Raw genomic sequence first — 20996 nt, forward strand, 5'->3', positions numbered from 1 at the left:
GGTTAATGGTTGGACCGGATGATCTTAAAGGTCTTTTCCAACCTAAACGAATCCACAATTCCTTCCCCTGAAGATGGGAGATGGTGAGTTTCAGCGAGCCTCCTTCCTCCCCCTCAGCCTCTCCCTGCTCTTGGCAGTCTCCCCTGGACATTTCCTCACCGACCGGGCTCCCCCGCCCCGCCTCGTCGCTTTTCCACAGCCCGAACTGGACAAAACACAAAAAAAAAAAACCCCAAACCCAACAGCAGCCCGGGGTGCCCGTCCCGCCCCGCCGCCGCCTCCTCCCCTCAGGGCGGCCGCCCTCAGCCGCGGGGCGGGGCCAGGGGGGTTGGCCACGCCCCGGGGGCGGGGCTCGGCGGGGCGGGGCAGGCGCGCGGCGGGCGGCGGTTGCGCGCGGCGGTTGGCGGAGGGCGGGGGCAGCGGGGCGGGGCGCGGCCGCTGCGCGGGCGTTGGGGTGGGCTGAGGGGGGCGGCGGGCTCCGCTCCGGAGCCTCCCCGCCGGAGCCTGCTCTGCGGAGCCTCCCCGCCGGAGCCGGGGCATCCCGCGCCCGCGGGGCGAGCGGCTCCCCCCGCTTCCTGTCAGCCGGGGCCTGTCCCTCCGCCCTGCCCCGGGAGGGGCCGCGCTGGGGCCCGCCGGGGTCCTCTGAGGGAGCCGTAGGCAGCGGGGTGGCCGGGGCCTCCCTCCCGAGGCCGGCCGTTGGCAGGTGAAGCTGTTTGTCGTGCGGAGCGGGGGGGAGGGTCCGCCCGGGCCCAGAGGGGCTGCTGGAGGGGGAGACATGGTTAAACCGCCTGGTACCCCCGCCATCGGGAGCTTGCTCTTCCCTCTGTCACCTCGTGGTGGTAGGGAATACGTATTAAGCGCAATTCATTTTGCCCCCCCCCCCTTCTTTTTTTAATGGTTAGTACCGATAATTTTTGCAGGTTTTACGCTTTACTGTTGAAAGGGACATTGGTGACTGATTAGGTTTACTGTAGTCATGTCAGGATCAGCCCCAGAGGAGCCTCAGACCTCCATCCCTCAAAGCCCAGCTAGTGTTCCTGATCCTGCTCCGGTTGCTGTCGGACCTGGAGGCCCAAGTGACGTTTCCTTTGGTGAGCAAAATCTTAGCTTCACCACCACAGACGTCAGCCTGGTGGAGATGATGGAAATTGAGTATACGCAGCTGCAGCACATACTTTACTCACACACGGAGGCACAAGCTGGTGAAGGTGAAGTGGAAGCTAGGCTCAATTCTCTCTCCTCGCCTGGTAATTCTGCAGACCCCCCTCTGCACCAGACCTCACTGAACACCAGTCAGGTGGGGTGTTCATCAAACAGCACTGGGAACCCGTCGGTTTACCCAGTTGTCTGTCAGTCAGGATTACCTTCTGACACCAATTTGTTAAGTTCCAACCCACATTTGGGCTATGCTGACTTTCAGGAGCTCAGAATGATGTTACTTAGCGAGTCTAACCTCCCTTTGAACCGAACAGGTAAAACGCCTGACAGTAGCTCTGTAGACGTCCCAGGACAGAGTTTAGTAAAAGTTAAACATGGTGAAAATGTTGTTGGGGCGAATAAAGGAAACATACTTGTTGAAAATTCGGCACTGGCACCAGAGCCTAGATCTAAATCTGCAGTCAGAGTTCGGTTGGAAGACAGATTCAACAGCATCCAGACAGAAAACCCCAGATGTCAAGAACCCCAAGAATCTGGAGTAACTCTTAACAAGTGTGTTGCAATTAATTTTAGTTTATGTTGTTAAACTATGTATCATCATATAGTTCAAAACTGATTTGCTACACGAAACCTAAGAACAGTACTTTTTTTAATACATGAGAATGACGGGCTTTTTTAAATTGTGCCAGTCAAACGTGGCTGCAACTCCACTGAGCTCAGCTTAGGCCCCTCTGTATATTGCATAAATGGTACAGAATGTAGTTCCAAAATTAATTATTTTACAACTTTATTCTTGTTAACAACATGTAATGTAAAGAAAGGTGAGAGAAGAGCATTACGTAGTTTTAGCATGCAACTTGCTAAAAGCAAAGTAGATTTTTGATCATAATAAAATATTAAGAGCGATTGATTAGTGTTAGATGTGGAAGCCTGACATGGGGAAAACTTTGAGCAAAAATACTGTTTTACAGTCTGGCCCTGTAACTATTAGTGTACCGATAAAACATTTCATTGAGGCGTAAAGCAGAATTGTTACTGCACAGAATAAAATACCTTCTCAGCTGATTGGTTTGGGGTTTGGTTTTTTTTTTTTGTCCCTGAAGTAGGCAAAATGGCAATAACAACGATTGCTGTTTACAGTAAATGAAAGTGGTTTCTCGGTGATAGTTACTAGCAGTATGGGTAGCTGTAAATTTTTCTGCACTCATTTTCAGGTAGTCAGTCTGGTATGTTTTCTGTGTTGTTTTTTTGGTTTTTTTTTTAAGTTTAGTAACATTGATTCGACAGCCATCAGAACTGATAGGTGTTCCTCTTCATCAGCAAGAAAACAAGTGTGCTGCATTAGGGAAAAACAAGACTGCACCTGCCACGTCTTCTTTACAGTTCACGTACCCGTTATTTACTATGAACGCATGTTCTACTGCTGCAAGTACTAATCCTTCACAAGCACAGGTAGATGACGTATTCACCGCTCGTACTCTGCTAATTTCAAATGCTAATCATGTTAACCTCTTAGGTGTAATGTAATTGTAAAGGTTTGTGTTCAAGTGTGACTTGGTTTGAACAGGGATGATCAGAGTGATCTGTAATGCAACTTATTTATTCTTATGTTAATCTTTTAAGACCGTCAAAAGTAATTTGACACAAAACCCAATTGTGCGGAAGTTACGTCATTTGTGATCGCGTGCATCCAGGTAATGATCAATAGGCCATTAGATTTCTTACTGGAAGGACTTTTTTCTTGAGTTTATCAGTGTATCTGCTTCATCTACGCAGGACAAGAAGGAGACACTTAGTACCATTTTCTATGGTTCCTTTTTTCCTAATTAATTTTGATTAAAAAGATTTCCCCCCTCCCCCCAACTCGCAGTAACCTCTGAAGCAAGAGTGATAGCATGGCACTTGGAAATGTCAGAGGTATCCCCAAAAAATTCAGCAGTCTGTTAAAATCCTATGGTTGTGGGTGTGCAGAAGTAATTGGGATTTATTCAGATAGGACACATTGAATCACAGGGCTAAAACTAAAAAAAAGACGTTAACATGAAGATATCAAGATAGGCTCTTTTTTTACATATATAGTCCTCTAAGTATTTCCTTTTTGGTTTTCACAGACCTCTGGAACGTCTTGCACTATTTTGGAAGCTGCCAAACAAGACCTTGGGATACCCAAGACATTCTCTTTCTGCTATCAGGAAGTTGAATCCACAAAACAGACAGTAGGTGCTATGAGTAAAGCTTTGCCTGAGGAAGTCTGGATTAAAGTTGGAGGTAAAGCATTTATCTTCTTTTCACTTAGCTTTCTCTTGGCCTTCAAACCAACAATTTTTTCTGAATTTTTGTGCTTTTTAGAATGAATATGATTTTAGTGAATCGTGTGAGGTGTGGTTTCTATGTCTGAGCTGTGCTATAGGCAATATGGGACTAGATTTCTCCAAGAAAATTCAACACCTATGATTTTAGCTGTACTTTCAAAATTGTGTAGCACTTCTAGCTTGATGTGAGAAAACCCAAGGTTGCAAAGTACCTTTGAAAATCTGGGCCTGGAGATTCTACGCTTTTTGACCCCAAAGTTGATACAGCAGTTGCAGTCAGTATCGAACTGAAGAACATTTAAAGGGCTGCCTCAAATGCTAATCGAAGGCAGGCATGATCTCAGTGGGTTTTCTGAGAAAATAGAAGCTAGGTGGATTTTGAAACAGCAAGCAGTGCCTTAGGGCTTCCGAAGGACATGCGTTGCTGTAAGAGTGAGTCGAGGTTGGCAATAAAGCTTCAAAGATTATTCCACATAAATAAAGTGACAAAAAATTTTCCACGGTCTTAATTTTCAGTGATTAGTGGGAGGGTTATAAATAGGTTCTTCTTTTCCTCTTTGTTTTTCCAAGAAGACACTTCATGCAAGCAAGTGATAAACAGAAGAAGTTGCAGCCGAATAAGCCCATCGGATGCAAACATGGATCGCAAACCTCTCAGTGAAATTCAAAATATGCGTGATGGTAGCCACAGTACTGCATCTGCCCAGGGGGCATGGCAGTCAGCACAGTCCAATTCCAGTATGCAGGTGCAGGGTGGCACGCAGGACGGCATCACTCAGCGAAGAGAAAGACATAACCGCATGGAGAGAGACAGAAGGTAATTTCTCTGAGGGGTGGCAAGACAAAGTTTTTGAAGCCTAAAATACTGAGACTGTAATACTCCTGTCATTATCCAGAGTAAAATGTACATTTGACCTATTTTGTTTTACCTACAAGAAAAAGCAGTGCAGGTGGTGAGGGTTTGGTGTTTGTTAGAGGAAAAAAATAAGTATGTTTCATTGTGCTCGTCTTTGTTGGGTTTTTAACTCTGTAAACAAACAAAAAGAGATTTCAAAACATTCAACCAATTCTATAAAGATAAGGTAATGTGTATAACATGACTTGTACACAAATACAAAGCTTGTAGCAAACAAAAACAAGTCCCCAAAGCCCATGGCTTGTAGCGCATCTGAGTGCTCTTCCTTTTTTTATTTTTTTCCTTCCTCTTGCCCATCAGTGGATAACCTTTTGTATTTGCCTGTAGGCGCAGAATCCGGATCTGTTGTGATGAGCTGAACCTTCTGGTTCCATTCTGTACCGTTGATACTGATAAGGCGACAACTTTACAGTGGACAACTGCGTTTCTGAAGTACATTCAGGAAAGGCATGGTGATTCTCTGAAACAGGTTTTAAATCTCATTTCATTTTTGTTCTTGATAAAAACGTGAAATGTTTTAAAGCTATCGTAACAGAGCTAAAAGTATATGGAACGCTTCTGCTTGATGCTGTTTGTGAAGGACCTCTGTATCATTGAAACTTTCTTTTAAAAGTGTGGTTTTTTTTTTTTAAATAGCTGTCCTTACAACAGTTTCAGTTCAGTAGCGTGAAATCATAGGCTGTCCTCAGTCAGGGTTTTCAAATCAGATTGTGGTGGTTTTTTTTTTTTTTTTTTTTTAAAGTTAGCTACTATCTGGACAACAATGTAGAATTGAGGTCCTCTTCAGTCATTCCTCCCTGCCCTCCCCTCCTTAATTTTCTCTATTTTCTGCTCGTTTCATGGAGTTGTCTTCTAGCTAGCTTTCATGCACTGGTAGTTCTGTGATGGGATTCACAGCTCCATGCCCACGCTGTCTCAAAGTAGGTGAGAGTAGTCAAGGCTTATAAGCCCTACAAGCAGCTCCCATGCAACCACACCAGTAGTTGCAGCCCCAGAGTCATTCTGGCTTTGCCAAGTACCTTTAGAGAGCAGGTGGAGCGTGTATAGGAAAAGCTGCTTGTCAAGATACTGCTATGGCTCCTCTGTGCTTCCTATTAAAGATATATTTTTTTTTTCGCCCAAGACACTAGTGAAACAAAAACATACATCTCAAGTAAATATCTACATTAAACATAATTGTTATTTATTTTTTTGTATTTTGATTTTTTTAGGAATTTGAGACTGTGTTCTGTGGTAAAACAGGCAGGAGACTAAAAATAGCAAGATCAGACTCATTTATAACGTGTCCAGTGCAGGAAAACACGCATGGCTATGGAGACCAAGTAGTCTGAACTGACCGCCTTGAATTGTATGACAGGTGTGGCTAACTAACAGTGGCCCAAACTATTTTATTATTTTCTCCGTTTACATGCTGAGTATGAATTGCAAACTATAACTTGTAAAGAATATAGAAATAGAGCTTTAAAGAAAACAGTCTTTATTCAAAATGGAGATGAAAGTTAACTTACCAGCAATAGAAATCAGTGCTCTGTTAAAGGGGCTTTGGGACCAGAAGCTACAAGAAAATGTCATGACAGCTAAATATTTTCCCCCTTTAGTTACAAAAAAATCTGTTCTATTTGTGGTTCTGCTTTGGGTTTGTTTTTTTTTTTTTTTAAAGATGATCCAGTACAGTTAGAAAGAGTTGTAGAACATCAATCTGTCCTGTTATTTTAATGACTAGATGCAAATGTACTGTTCAAGTGTAAAAAGAAATTAAAGTTACCATATTGTAATGCCCATTTTTTTCCATTAAAAATGTAAAGGCTAGAAACTATGCACTTAATTAACCAATATAAACTGTGCTGATGTTATGAAGTTCACATTTGCCATACATACTGTAACATACTTGGCTCTGAAGAGTAATGCAACGGTGTTAGCACTTTTTTTTAAAATACAGTACTGTTTTTAATGTCTGTCACACAACTGTCCAACAGTTTTGTGTATTGTTACTTTAGTCCAAGAGTGGCATATTGTAAAGAGTAGATTATTTAAATGCAGAAACTATTTTCATATTTAAAGATTAATACGACTCCTTTCATAGGCTTTAGCATATAGGGCAGAAATAGAATAGTGTGTGAGCTGAAAGTGGTTTTATTAATTATTTTTTTTTAAAATAGATGATGCTAGCAGGTTTTAAAGTACAGAAAGGTCTCCCAAAAAAACTACTGTTTTAAATCACGGATATGGACGATTTTGCAGCAATTTATTTCCAAACAATCCTAGTAAAACCACTTCTGGAAAATGGGGTTCAGCTGAGGTAATGACACTTACAACATCACAAAGAAAAGGTTAAAAAAAAAAAAATCTCCTTTTATTTTTACAACAGTTCATACAGGTGTTTTTGGCTGGACTTCAGAAGAGCATCCTTTCTCGTTTGGGATTTCGTTTACAATTACTGTGCAAATAGCTTAAGTAGAGGTCGTGAGAATGCTGTTACTTAATTTCCTTTATTATCATATGGAAATATACAGAAATTCTCCCCGTAAATTAAAAAAATATATATTACACCTTTTGCAGAATTTGATTGCAAAAGGATTACTATTTACTAGTCTTGGCAAGTATTTGAGGTGCAATCTGAAAATTGGTAATTGACAGCACATACATAAGCCTATGGGCTTTACGTAGGCCGGAATCTTAAAGATATTAAAATATGGGATATTTAAATGCCGAATTTCCACTGCTATAAATAGCAGTTAGGTGCCTGAATACCTTAACAATGCGTAGCTTACGCAGGTTTGTGCACTCACTGAAGGAATTCAGCACCAAGGAACTCAGCTGAGAAGGCTCAAACGTTTATACAGCGAAGTCGCGATCTTTAGTACAGAGTTCGGGGGGCGTAACGGTACAAAGGACCAGTGCTTCCTCTTGCGGGTCTCTTGAACAAAGGGAGAAAGGGAAGGTGAGGTGGTTTAGCAGTAAAAATTCTGGAAAATAACTGGGGGGAGGAGAGCACCTTTAATTAAAAGTTTTCATCTGATGCTTTCTTTTTCATAGAACTGTGTCAAAGTCTCCACTTAATATAATAGAAGGAACATTTGTCCGTTTATCACTAGGAGGGTTCTGTCTGTTTTCTTACAATGCACTGTTTATTTAAATATTCAGTCACTTCTCCACTTCTTGTACTGTTGTTTTATGATTTTTTGGAAGTTGATACTCCAACAGCTCCCATGCAAGCCGACGTGTCGCATATTCCTGGAGTTCCCTGAGCCCCAATAGCACCAGGAGTACCGGGATCGCCTGGAAGACCGGGTTCACCCTGAGCACCATCACGACCATTTTTAGTAATTCCAGGTACACCAGGCGGTCCTAAACAAGAAGGGGAAAAAGATTACACGAATTATTTCCTTCCCCCACCCTTTTTTTTTTTTTTAAATATATGTGTGTATATATGCGTGTGTTACTTTTAGAGTTCTTAAACTACTTTGCGTGTCTGTACATCGGACTTGTTTTGGCCTGTTGAGTACAAGGTGTTGAATAAATTTAGCCTGAATTTGGAGTATGTGTGTTGGATTTTTTTAGAGTACCTTTGGATTTACCAGAATTACCTCCGTGAAGGCGGATGTTTAGTATTGCACCTTTGTTACTGCACGTCTGCCTCGACTTTTGCTGACCACTGTAGAACTGGATTCCGTCTCAGTACGGCCTCATGGATAATAGCAAGTAATTTGTAACCAGAATTATTTTACCTCATCCCTGACTAGTTTGCTCAAGGGATGTCCTGGACGTGTGAGCTCACAGCTGACTTATTGTGACAACACGAGCGCTCACGACTGCCCTTCCTTCCTGGCCGCCAGCTTGCTCCTTAGCGGGAGGCAGTGCCCTTCAGCAGCCTCAATTTGTGGCACCTCCTTAATCCGGTTGTAATTAAGATTCCGAGTAAGGGAAGGGGAGTACAGAGAATGATGCTGCAGCAATCTCCCTGCCATTACAGATAAGGAGTTTCCTTTATACCTCTCTCTAATTTCAAAAACGTGCTCACAATGAAATATATATTTTGTTTATTGGCAAAAATAATTTCTGCTTTGGGTGGACCCAAGCTATTATATTTTTATTTCTTTTTTCCTTCAGATGCCAAACGTAATTCACAAAACACTAATGTCTGTAACAGCAAGCTACTGAAGCTTTCTTAAATACTGTAAAATACGGTTCTGTCTGCCTGCGGGACAGCCGTATCAGCTGGTCTATAAACCTGCAGTCCTGGCTTAATTACGACAGTGCCTGATTCTGTTTATTCATGGAAGTGATGAATTGCATCTACTGTTGATCTCCTTCCGTTTCATGAGTAGGACAAATGCTCGCAATATCTCACACATTAAACAGCCTCTTTTTACGCGCTTTGGAAAAGAAAACATTTATGGATGAATGCAATTATTCCGTGGAAGACTCTAGGACAACCGGGTATAAAAATTCTGGTTTTATGAAATTATATGGATGCAGAGCCTGCTTTTGGTGCCTGTAACTTAATCATTGCGCAGATGTAATCTCAATTAGAAAAGCTGCTTTACCAGGCGAGCAAAATAAAGAATATTCCTCCGAGTTTCTAACAGATACCGATTTGCATAAATTATTCTTTGAATCCTCTGATAAAGCATTTGTGAGTTCAGGAAATGGGATTATAACCAGGTACAGAGCAGTAACACCACTCTCTTTCAAAATCATGACACTAGGCAGTTATATTTGTTTCTGCTAAAATTAAATCTTGTCCCTGGCCTCTCTTGTTTGATCCAGAAACACGAACTGCATTTTGGAGGACCGGGGAGGGGCAGGCTGTGGCTTTCACTGCGAGCGTGCTTTAAGCAGAGCCTCGAAAAGACACGTGTCCATCAGGGAATGGGCAGCGCGCGTGACCCTTCTGCCTTCATCTGGAGCCGGAGCCTCACGGTTGTTACACACCTTTAAACGAACCGATACGCTACTTGCTAATTAACTAGTTCCTTACTGCATACGAAGGCCCACTGAAAATAACCTTCTGACACTGGCAGCCATGTGGGAGTAGTTAAGAAAGGTTCTGACTTCCCCATCTATAAAAGCTCCCGACCTTTCACAGCCATTAGTGGAAGAAACCGAGACCGAATGAAGAGTCTGGCTGTCCCAGCAGCCTTTTCTCAAAAACATTCTCCAAAACATCTCAGACTAGACAGGAGCGGTGCGAAGAGGGGACGCGCTAATTAAGTTCTCCTGCTCAAACTGTCTGCGCCCGCTGTGCCCTCAGGGAAACGCCCTGCTGTAAGCACTGCAGGGACGAAGCGGTGCCAGCAATACGCAGCGCTGTCCCTCTTCCCTTTCATTTCATAAACCGTGCCTGAAGCATTCGCACAGCCTTACCTTGAAGTCCTTGATCGCCGTCAGGCCCGTCAATGCCTTGACCAACAGGTCCTTTATCTCCCTTCTCGCCAGTGTCACCTTTAATCATAAACGGACAGCGTCAACAGTGAGCCGTGCCCTGCAGCTGCGTCCAAGGGCAGGAAGGGGAAAGACCAAGCGGGACTCAAATTCCTCAGGACACTGCTAGGATCTGCTTACACTGCACCCCTCAAGATGCAAAATTGCCCTCTAGAGCTCCATCGGCTGATCTGCCCTCCTCCGCTGCTGAAATTAGTACGAGTTCGCCATTGGTATCGGTAGGCATAGAAGAGAAGCTGGTTGGTTTAAGTCTTACCTCTGGGACCGGGATCGCCAAGCTCTCCTGTTGGCCCTCTGTACCCCGGGGGACCACGAGGACCAGGGTGCCCAGCGCTGCCCGCAGCTCCAGGCGGCCCTGGGGGACCGGCCGGCCCGGGCCGACCCGTCATTCCGGGAGACAAGGGCTTTCTCAGGTTAGCAGCTAGCTGTGCAATTTGATCTGAAAAGAACAAGAAAAAAACTGCGTGTGCAACACGTCCGCTCGCTGCTCGGCCGCTCGTCGTCTGCCGCCAAGCGTGCTTCGTTGAGCGAGCAGCTGAAAACCGAGCGTCTGACAGCAGCGCGGAGCCGCGTGCTCGGGCAGATCCCGCTCCCCGCCACTCCTACACACTTTCCGCTTCAAACTAAACATTGCATCTGTCCTCTCAGCTCATCTCTGGCTTTTTATTTTTTTACATCTCCACAGAGGGAGATTTTGGTTAGAAATCTGCAGGTTTTTAAGCCACTGTATTTCCTGTTTCCTAAACCACTTTAAAAGACGTCAAGTATTCTGGAAAATTATACTTCAATAATTAAAACAAGTTTTCTGAAACAAGTTTTCTGAAACAAGCTGTCAAGAGTTTTACTTCATCCCGAATGGCGGAAACATAACCTCTAAATGCAGAACCGTAACTTCAAAGAAAGAAGAACATTCCTTGGGAGCTGAGCCCTGCTCCAGGGAGACGGGGTGTGCCGCGGAGGGCAGCGGAGGCGGGAGCCGAAGCGGGGAATGACCCAGGTCAGGGCAGGCGCGTGCCAGCGTCCTGCGCGATGCTCGTGGCAAAGCTGCTTTCGGCACGCTTTGCGTGTTGCCATGATGAATCGTTTAAAAAATACTAATTTTAGAACAATGAAAGACATCCCAGGCAACAAGGCGACCTCCTGAATAATTTCCTTATGTTAAAGGTCAATGTATTTTTTCTTATTAAGACAGAAAACCAACAAATCTCAGAAGCCATCTTCTGTTCAGGATCTACTCATCTTCAGCTAAAGATGGTAATTAGTTTTCTCTCAGTAATACTCACCATTTATCATCTCCCCACACAGTTCTCTTATATGTTGTTCACTGGCCTCTTTGCCCTGCAATTAACAGAAGAATCTGTCCTTATACAAGCCACGTTACCGCTAATCATCCCTGACAGAAGCTCCAGGACGTGGAACTCATTTCCAGCAGCTCCATAAGAAGCACAGGATCCCGCATGAAAAGGAGTGGGGTTTTTTTTTTTCCCCTCTTAAAAGATGACGGCTTCAATTCAGAAGCTCTATCATATTAATGGCAGAGATTAATTTTAATGTTAGGCCAGATATTTAACATGGGGCTTATTTGGCCTTTCCTGAATGATGAAACGTGAGCTCTGGACCAAGACAGACGTCTAACATTTGAAGCAGTGAATAGAAGCTGTATTTCTAAACGGCCAACTTCTACCTCACTTTTATAATGAGAACAGTGACTTACAGCCCGTTCCAATGGATGCAGATAATTTGTCCGTATATCACTGCGAGAGAAGATTAATTCTCCAAGGCACGCATTCAGGGGGACTTTAATTCTGAAGCTTGCAAACTGTTCATCTTTTTGCACTGGTCAGCTCTTGCTGCGAGACTGCTAGCTTGCATGCACAGTTACGTACTTGTGCCTGCTCAAATGCAGGACCTGATTTTTTGAATCTGCATCCAAAATCCACCATCCATCCATTTATTCACTTCAGAGACTCCCTGACTGCGCCCCAGCAGCAGACAGTACTTACAGGAGGCCCCGGTTTTCCCGTGACGCCGGGAACGCCTTGCTCCCCCTGATGGCCCATGGGCCCTGGGTGTCCTGGGATCCCTGGCACTCCGGCTGTCCCGTTAGGTCCTTGGACACCTTTTGGACCAAGTTCTCCTCTTTTTCCTGGCTGTAATGAAGAATAATGAAAAAAAAAAAAAAAAAAAACCCAAACACTTAAAAACAGAAGACATGGTCCATTCTTTTCTCATGGGGATTAATTAAGCCTTTCTTTAGGTTCCCCCAAATGACTTGGCTGACCACGTACGTTTCTTACATATCACGGGTGGTTTCACATATATAGCTCATGATAGTAAGAGTCCAGGCTGCAGCAAAATGATCACACACATCTGAATGCTTTGAATGCCACAGCAAATTGTCATTATCATAGATTTTATAGCATGGCATGACAAAAACGTGCTTCTAGGAATCAATGCCAGAACATAGTTTATGGAGACACATCATCGAAAGATGCGATAAGCACGCTTACTCCCAAAGCTTTCAGGGCATGAGCCCGCAATGTCTGACACATACCTCTCCTTTTTGGCCAGGGGGACCAAAGGGACCCTGTTGGAAAGAAAAGGGAAATAAGAAAGAATGATCCATTCAGAAAATGCACATCTAAAGTCAAATCTCCCAAGCTCCGGGAAGCCGCGATGACATGTACGTGGCACCTAACGGGCTTTTCTAGCAAAGGGGCCAGGAGTGATAACAGGATGCTGGAGACCAGACTCAGCCCCGGCACAACAGGGAGAGGACTCTGGCCCGAGACGTGCCCTGGCTACCAATGCTGAACGCAGGCCCAGGCAACCCCGCTACTCCTTGAGATGGACCAAACCCCTCCATGGACAGAGCAACGTCGACTGCTCCGAGGAGCAACGTGACAAATGAGTGCTGATGTGCCACAGTTCTGCAAAGGCCACGCTGGCTATCCGGTGTTTCCTGAAGACAAGAGGAGAGCTGATGCACACTGTGAATACGACGGCAGAAAGGCTTGGGTTGCCTTCGCCTTTTGGCAGCCAGCAGGGTTGGAGCTGGAGCTCTTGGACGGTTAATTCTGACTGACCACATTAGTTCTTGATTCATGGTTCTCTAGACCCATCTGTTATTTGAGGAGTCAATTCTACTGAATTTAAGGACACCTACCAGTTCTCCTTTGTCACCTGGGAGGCCATCTGCTCCAGCAATGCCCTGAAAGTGAGATACCAGAATTAACACTGCACCTATTGGTGCACAAAGATTATTGACAACAAGGCTCGCTCCGACACTTGGATAACCTCAGCTGTGGGGAGATGGGTGCACTTAGCAGCTTATACAGCTGCTCCAGCAAGAGGAAGTTCTCTCTTCCCAAAGCTGAACTCTGCCGTAGCTGTTCCCCTGCTGACAACGGCGCTCGTGGTGCAAGGCAGCTCGCGTGAGGAGTAGGTGCCCTTTGCAACAAGCTGGTACTTGGATGAAAGGCCAAATTCCTACAGAGGAGAGCCCTGATGGGGTGGCCATAAAAGACATCCACAGGCTGGCACTGGCATTTCTCTTACAGGGAATCTAAATTTCAGGTTCCCCAGCTCTGGGAGTCTCACAAAAAAACGTGCGTTTGCAATGACAGCTGAATGTTCAGGGTCCAGCATCCCTGCGTCTTCTAGGCCTCCTCAGTGGAAAGAGTCATCTGCAGAACAGCTTCATCCCACCCTTAAACAGAAGCGATCCTTCGCTTGGTGAGGACCACGCCTCTCCACTCTGTCTGGGGACCCTAACGCAAGGGTGGCTGAAGCTCCGGTGACATTGATTTTGCTAGCCGTGACAAGGAGCATCAATGGGCTGATCACCTCCACTAAGCCAACAGCAGCGTGCGCAGCTCGAGCATCGCTGCGGGCGACACGAATCGCTGCAATCTCCCGCCACCGGCTGCACGGGCAGCGCTGCCCGCGCCGAACGCTCTGCAGCAGAGCTGGCTTATTAAACAGCAATTAGAGCAGATAATGACCATTGTTATGGTGACTACAGGGCTTTAGAGAAGAAGGTATTTCAAGAGAAACGCAGGCTAGGTTGGTCTTTCCCTGAGCAACAAAGCAGGGACCGTACAGACACTGACACTGGTAAACAAAACAAGCAGCGCTTGCTGGAAAAGCACTCGTTTTCTGCAAAGACACAGTCATGCATTAATGAAAGTCATATATTTGATGAAAACTGGCTCAAAAGGTCATCACTGAGATTAATCCAACTATAGAAGTTAAGCAGCAAAAAGCAAAAGATTAAATTAGTCTATTAGTCTGCCAAGCTTTGAGGGTAGGAATCCTCTTCCTCAGGCACATGATGTTCAGCGAAAAGCTGTGCTTCTAAACTTAGTTCAGGAGGAGCATGATGTGAGGAGCTCATATACGGCATACCTCGTGGTTACCAAATAACCAGCAAGAGCCTAGCATTTTTATCGCCGCATTGTCACGTGTCGCCATTAGAACAGGCCACATCTCTTTCGCCAGCGGAGGAAATACGGGACCAGAGAGGGTTTTGTTGGCGTCTGCTCCAGGGTGTTTTCATTTGAAAGGAGGAAAAGCTGGCTGCGCTGTCACGGGCTGCGCCTAAGGTGTGGTTTAAATGCCTCTGCTGACTACAGCATGAAAGTCATCCCAGGAGGAAGATCAGCTTCACTTACCTGGTTACCTTTGGGACCAGGAACACCAGTAGGACCCTGAGAATAAGTAAAAGAAAGAAGGCAAATGAGCTCAAACTGTTATTTTCCTCTGAATTCCTGGTGCGGTCAGACAGTCACTCGTGCAGCAAGGGGTTGGGAATTAGTCTCCCAACTGCCAAGCAGGAGGCACCGAATCTCATTCCTACTTCTTAGAAACAAGAAAAGATTTTAAGCATCCTTGCTAGCTTTGTAGCCCTCTCTGCAGCCCCCGGTTTGCGTTGTAGGACAGTTTCTCAGGCTCTTGCCTACAGCGCAGAGCAGCTGCCAGACCAAGCAGGACCTCTCAGCTCAGGCCTGGTGGTCTTCTGCCCACCAAGCCCTTGTCCAGCCAGACCAGAGAGACTTTCTTGACATGGTCGGGCAACGCACTGCTCCCCACCTCCCTGACATGGGTTACCTACACTGGCCTTTTTCATACCATCCTCCTCAATCTCCTAAATAAAACTAAAATGAATTCTGCGCTTTTAATCCTAGTCTTTAAAACCTGTCTCACAAAAGTCATCTTTCACATCTATCCCAGCGGCAGGAACTCTGTTTTGCTTCTGCCCCTCTGCTTTTCATCATTGTCATCTTACTATCATGACCGAAACAGCAATTTTACAAGTTCACAAATTATAGGGCAAGGTCCAGGATGAGACTGGTGGGTGATTGATCTCTGCCTTTCACACCTGAAGATGCGAGGAGATGACTGAATTTTTATTCATGGTATAAAACGGACAAGAACATTTTTGTACGGCAAGGGGAAAAAGTCAGGATGGTTTTTCAAGGCTTTATTAGACTGTCAGTTTTCCTGGGGATTTAGTTAGGTGCTCCTGACTTTGAGATTCACAGAACAACACGGCCAGAGGAATAAAATACATTTAGATGATAAACTGCTTATCGCCCTAGGAATAATACAGGCAACTTGAAAAATCCTCCCAACGTTATCTACCTGGCATTCACAGAGAGGACATGAGACATTTTCAGCCCTATTCATGACTTTGGGTCCACATAGCAGAGCCAACAAGGAGTTCAGGAGAACCCCAGAATTTTTTCTCTACTGCAAAATCTACAAGGGAAATTCAACCATTTTACCCTTCAGACAGGATTTCTGCAGCACATTCATCAGTCTGGCATCTGCAAACTGATCTTTTTTTAATCACTAGATCTGGAGATGGCTCAGCAGAATAGAATCTTAGAGAAGGACAAACACATATAATAAGGGCATATCATTTTGTTCAAGTCAAGCACTCAATAAGTTAAAAAGAGGGGGGGGGGATTTCTATTAAAGAAAAAATAATTCTCGGCAAAACAGACAATGGAATGTGGAAATGCAAGAATGGCTGCAGCTATTTATAATTCCCATTTTACATTCGCCGATGGCAAAGGCAATATACTCTTTTCTGAACGTTATCATCTAGATTTATACCGACAGCTTCACAAAGTCCCAAAGCTCCATGAAAGTTTATGGCAATAAAACACAGCTTAGGCACCGAGGGCTGTGCCCTGCAAGGACCAGTCCCCTGAAGAAAAGCTTAGCCCCCAAAATTTTGATTCCAAACTTTGTAATTCACAGCAGCAGGAATTCCTAGCAGCAGGAACAAGTGACAGGACTTCAGGCCCACCAGCCCCATGTCCACCAGCCATCCTCATGTTTGTGTCACTCTATCAGTTAAACACAACTAACGTTTTTTGCCAAGCATCTAGTGACGCCAGTATGGAGCCGAGAGAGACATGTTGCCCCAGATGGCTGCCGGCATTCAGAATCCCCAGGAATTTCATCTTAAAAAATACTTAGGAAAAATATTTACGTATTGCTACCACAGTCAGTAATAACAGTCAAATCCTTCCTCTCCCCAATATCCCACTCCAACGAGATGGTTTATATATCGCCTCAATGCTATTTTATATCTTACGGTCAAATGCATTAAAATTCCTGTATTTTCCATGCAAGGAAACACACTTACTGATATGCTGGTTTATATTCCTGGCCACAGTCAGTCCAAGGACTGTGAAAAAGCGTATCAGTACCTGTTAACTCAGGCTTGCAGCAATATTGGGTTTTTTCTTTCCCAAAGGAAAAAAGCCACAATTGATTTCAGGAGAGCGTGATGGGTTAGCTGCAGCTGGGGTGGCGGAACTGTATTGATCCCGTATTTGCACTTCTCTTTCTACGAGTCAGGACCAGCAGGCTGTCGGTAAAGCAAACCCGGGGCAGCATCTGCTGCGCTCTTTGTCCACCCCCCAGCAGATGCCATCACCCTCAGCAGCAAAGGCTGTTTGTTTAAGCTATAAAGACACGGTCTGAGGTTTTAGGGTCTTCCCAGCCCAAATCTTGTGCCCGGTCATGTGTGGAAATGCGCGGTGCTGCTCGCTGGCACAGCCCTCGCTGCTGCCTGCATGGAGGAGGACCGCGGGCACTGGTGGGACTGGGCGGGCAGCTGGAAGCTGCTCTGAGTGCCGGCTGCGTACGTGGAGGTGGGAAGTCTCCAGCCTTATCCAAACCTGCTACAGCACGCTTTCCTGGGGAAAGCTCTTAACGAGCTGGGGTGTTAAGAAATAACCAACAATTACATCTCCAAGTAACTACACTTAACTTCAGAGCCAGAAATAAAACCTAGATTTTTTTTTTTTTTTTTTTTCCTTGAAGCATAAGAGTTTCCCTCCCTCTGCTCAGAGCAGCTCTCTGGATACCAGGCTGCTCTGTGCAGGGGCCTCTTCCCCTCGGAACGCACATTTTTTCACGGCAGCGAAGCCCTGAACGCAGTCAGGACCCCGCGGCTCCACAATAACCCTCCTGTTCCACACTTCCAGGCTCACAGTCGTCCAGGAGGTTTTTTTTAAACCTGCCTGGAGCCGGCACAGAAGAGCCATTGTGAAACCCCCGTGGTGCCGCTGCGATTGCTTACAGAGAAACTTCACCTTAAAGCTGGAGGCGAGGGAGCCGGCGAACACACGGCTACTGTTCTCCTGCAAGCCCTGAACAAATGTCATTCACTTGACTCTGCTGGCTGCTTTGAAATGAGAATGAATTCATTTAAATAAAAAGTTGCATTTATTCTGAGGTGCGGGGCCCAGGTGCGTTGCTGTTCAGAAAGAAAAATCACTGAGCAAACTGTAATTTAAAAAAATCCAGACCCCCTCATCAAGCATCTGAATAACGACGACGCGTGAATCAGCTCTCCCGCGCTCATGGGGAGCAAGGCTTTGGTGAAACCAGCACACAGAGCAGCGAAAAAACCCAAATGTCTGTCTATTCTGGCTAGGATAGGATCCCAGAGTCTCTTCTAAACAACCCATCCTATCTCAAAATGGTGTGAGTTTGTGAACTGGAAGAGAAGCAGGGGCAGGAACAGGAGGGGCAGGGCGCGTGAATCCCGCTACGTGCCGGGGCGTCCGTCCTGGGCACGCAGCAGCCGCAGGGGAGGGACCGTGGCGCCCGGCGTGACAGCAGCTACGCCGTCCTGGGGGCCCCGTTACGCTCTGATTTCACGTCTCCCAAACAGGAATTAGTCTAATTATTGGTCTAATAATACGTGTCTCCTTACCCTGTCACCTAACTCTCCACGAATTCCAGTTGGACCGGGAAGGCCAGGCTCCCCACCGGCACCTTTGGGACCCTGTCAGGAAAACAAAAAAGAAAGCGCTACAGCTTAAAGCGTCAAGAAACCCTGCGTATCTTCTCATCCCCAAAGTTCACCAGGCTCCGTAACACGCTCAAAAAAGTCATTTGCCTCAGTCTCCCCGCTCCCTTCCCCGCCCAGGACCTGGGGACCGCATGCGGAGGGCTGGTACCGCTTGCGCCGGTCGGTACAGCTCATCGCAACTCCCGCCCCACCGCGCTTCGCACCCGAGCTCAGCCGCGCCGCCAAAGCGGCTCCGGCCTTCGGCTGGCCCAGGTCTGTCGCTAACAAAGATCTCATCTGCCACTCCTGACCGAGCGACGCTCCCAGCAGGCAGCACCCTACGCTGGTTTTCAGCCGCTGTCGCTGGGGAACGGAGAGCGGTTGCGAACGCTCCCTTGGAGAGCGGAGCAAGAAATAGCGGAGCCGGCAGCGCAGCAGAAGGGAAAAGGGGTGCACCAAAGACATACAGGCTGGGCGCAACAAGACCAAGGAGAAACTAAGGTGTCTTTACGTAGGTTGAACTCAAACCCTTCTTTTGCAAACAAATACTAAATTGTTCCAGCAGACAGCTTATCTGGCCTTGTGCTCTTTCTACGCTACTGCGTTAGTAAAGGCGTCAACCTGGTTCTGGCAAATGGAAAAACATTTCTTCCTATCACTTGTTGCCATCGTGCGCTTGTCTTGCCAAAGGTTCGCAGAGAAGCGGCCTGCCAAAACACAGTGCACATTCATTGCCCTTGTCAGCGTACCGACCTGGAAACCTCTGACTCCGGGGGCTCCCATCGGGCCCTGAAGACCAAGTGGGCCCTGAAAAGAGAAAGAGAAGCTTTGGTAAGGAGAAAATTCGGGGCCAAGGAAGTCCCTTGTGTAATTAAATGGGCTCTCTTCTAACGGACAGCGAGCGCGCGGTTCTGTACAGCAGAACGCTTTGCCCAGCGGCGCTGCTGATGAACCTGACGAGCCGCTGTAAAGCGGTGCTTGATGCTGACTGAGCTTTATTAATGTTCCTGGAATTATTAGCAAAAGCGCTTATTTGTATGTATTAATGCTTAACGACATACCATACTCATGAGTAGTAAAGATCAATGACGGCAAAAAGCGGTAGCATGATAAAGCATAGACAATATACATTACAGGGGAGTTGCTATCCCAATATTATGATTTGAATTGATCCAGTTCTACAAGAAACTACTGCAAAACATGTGCTACATGCACATGAAAAATGGCAATTACATCCACTTGCTTTGACACACGTTGTACCTGCAATACAGAAAAACGCAGTCTCTTGTGCTGTTAGTGCAGGTGCTTTTAAGAGCCCGGCTCACTAGACAGAACACGAACATTGCCATTAGGAGTCTCTATTGCTTTCTACCGAGAAAAATCACGTATGCGATAAAGATCTTGGGTGAAAAAAACCCTAAGTAATTTAGACATCTAAATCCCATTTTGTAAAGTGTCTTCTTGAAATAGAGGCCTTAGGCAAACTTCTGTCATAAGCTGGGATTTCAGCTTTTTCTCCTTTCGCAGCCGTCTCCGCTGCGTGTAGCGTTAAGGGACACAAATAAACTTCAAACCGGCTGCCGCAGGCAGGGGATCCGTCAGCACGGACTGTCCAGCGTAGCCAAGAAGCCAGCTGCCTACTGGATTGCAAGTGCAGGTGTGCCCTGTGTTAAAATGGCATCTGTATTTTTTCCTTAAGTATTTTTTCCCTAATTGTTAGCCCTACAAATTCTCCCTGGTATCTGAACTTCCGCCATCTCTCATTGTTCTGAGCCAGTCTCAATGCTAGATGAATCCTGCAGCTCTCATGGAACAGCCCAGGCGTAACTACATTTCATCTCAATTAGGACTCTAATAACACAAATCAGAAATCAGAAATCAGAAACCCAGGTTAGAAATAAACACGGGTTCATCTGCTATTGCATGCACGGCAGAAGTCTGCACCAATGCAATTAGCTCTACTGCATTTGATTTTTGGCTATAATAATATGATACCTTTTGTGGGGCCAGCTATTTTGATGAAAAATTGCAGACATAAAAGTAAACATGATTAATTTAGTTTATTTCTAAGGCTGATTTCCCTCTCCTTGGAATTTTAAAGAGCAGCTGCTTACAAACAATAAATCATCACACAGTTCAATTTTTTCCAAGTGGCACACACCAGAAATCATGTTAGACTTGCTGTAGGCTTCTGGATTTCAAGATGAGATTAAGCAGGGGGAAAAAAGAAAAGAAAAAAAGCCCAATAAACCCACTGGAAGGTCAGGTCCAACCACAATGGCAGCACTAGTTGGGGAGTGACAAAATAAAAGGTATCCTAGCATTTTTAGTCATGTGAACAAAATCGGGTTTTTCTCATCCTGATATCATTTATTATCTCTGCTTTTCAGCAGGGATGCAACGGGCAGCCATGCAGCTACTTTCAGGTTTGCATTGCAGCTCCTGCAGCTTTTTATTTCTCAGGCTCTGAGATGATGCAGGGAATGCAATGAAAGCAGGACAAGAAGCTCCCCTGAGGACCTCAGTGATTTCTAACCCAGAAGTTTCAAAAAGTTGTCAGTTCACAGAGTAAAAGTGAAAACTGGTAGAGCTGTGTATGGAGAGTTGTTTTTTTTTTTTCCTATGGGCTCACACCTCCAAGCTCCCAGCAAGATAATGCTGCTGCAGAACTGGGTGGGAGAAGGAAATGTGTGCACAGATTCTCCACCTGCCAACTGTTCCGGTGTTGCACCCACAGTATGGTTGTCAACTTTGGGGCATTTCCAAGCAGTTGGGAAAAGCATGCAACGATGTGCAAGAAAGGCAAGAGATTCCCAACAGGTCTGCAAACTTTTTAACGCTTTTCAAG

The 20996-nt window shown here is 45.7% G+C and overlaps 2 protein-coding genes across 2 annotated transcripts in view; one reads left to right on the forward strand and one right to left on the reverse strand.

Annotated features, from left to right (window-relative positions):
* The first annotated feature begins 976 nt into the window (after window positions 1–976).
* On the forward strand, window positions 977–5751 carry TCFL5 (transcription factor like 5). The gene is made up of 6 exons (XM_075721079.1): window positions 977–1710; window positions 2424–2610; window positions 3270–3426; window positions 4041–4287; window positions 4714–4855; window positions 5598–5751. Exons 1-6 carry the CDS (start codon window positions 977–979, stop codon window positions 5715–5717), a joined length of 1587 nt encoding a protein of 528 aa, XP_075577194.1. The 3' UTR covers window positions 5718–5751.
* Window positions 5752–7480: 1729 nt separating this feature from the next.
* The window catches only part of COL9A3 (collagen type IX alpha 3 chain), a 39390-nt gene continuing 25874 nt past the window's right edge, over window positions 7481–20996 (reverse strand). The window contains 10 exon segments of the mRNA XM_075721078.1: window positions 7481–7734; window positions 9754–9831; window positions 10088–10270; window positions 11115–11169; window positions 11835–11981; window positions 12386–12418; window positions 12998–13042; window positions 14505–14540; window positions 18071–18142; window positions 18902–18955. Coding sequence (XP_075577193.1) covers window positions 7559–7734; window positions 9754–9831; window positions 10088–10270; window positions 11115–11169; window positions 11835–11981; window positions 12386–12418; window positions 12998–13042; window positions 14505–14540; window positions 18071–18142; window positions 18902–18955 — 879 coding nt within the window. The 3' untranslated portion in view covers window positions 7481–7558.

This window comes from Pelecanus crispus, chromosome 14, assembly GCF_030463565.1.
Source record: "Pelecanus crispus isolate bPelCri1 chromosome 14, bPelCri1.pri, whole genome shotgun sequence".
NCBI classification, from domain to species: domain Eukaryota; kingdom Metazoa; phylum Chordata; class Aves; order Pelecaniformes; family Pelecanidae; genus Pelecanus; species Pelecanus crispus.

Coding starts and splice junctions, on each gene's coding strand:
- TCFL5 (XM_075721079.1), top strand. CDS start 977: ATGTCAGGATCAGCCCCAGAGGAGCCTCAGACCTCCATCCCTCAAAGC. Junction 2,611..3,269: donor CTAATCCTTCACAAGCACAG/GTAGATGACGTA, acceptor TGGTTTTCACAG/ACCTCTGGAACGTCTTGCAC. Junction 4,288..4,713: donor CGCATGGAGAGAGACAGAAG/GTAATTTCTCTG, acceptor ATTTGCCTGTAG/GCGCAGAATCCGGATCTGTT.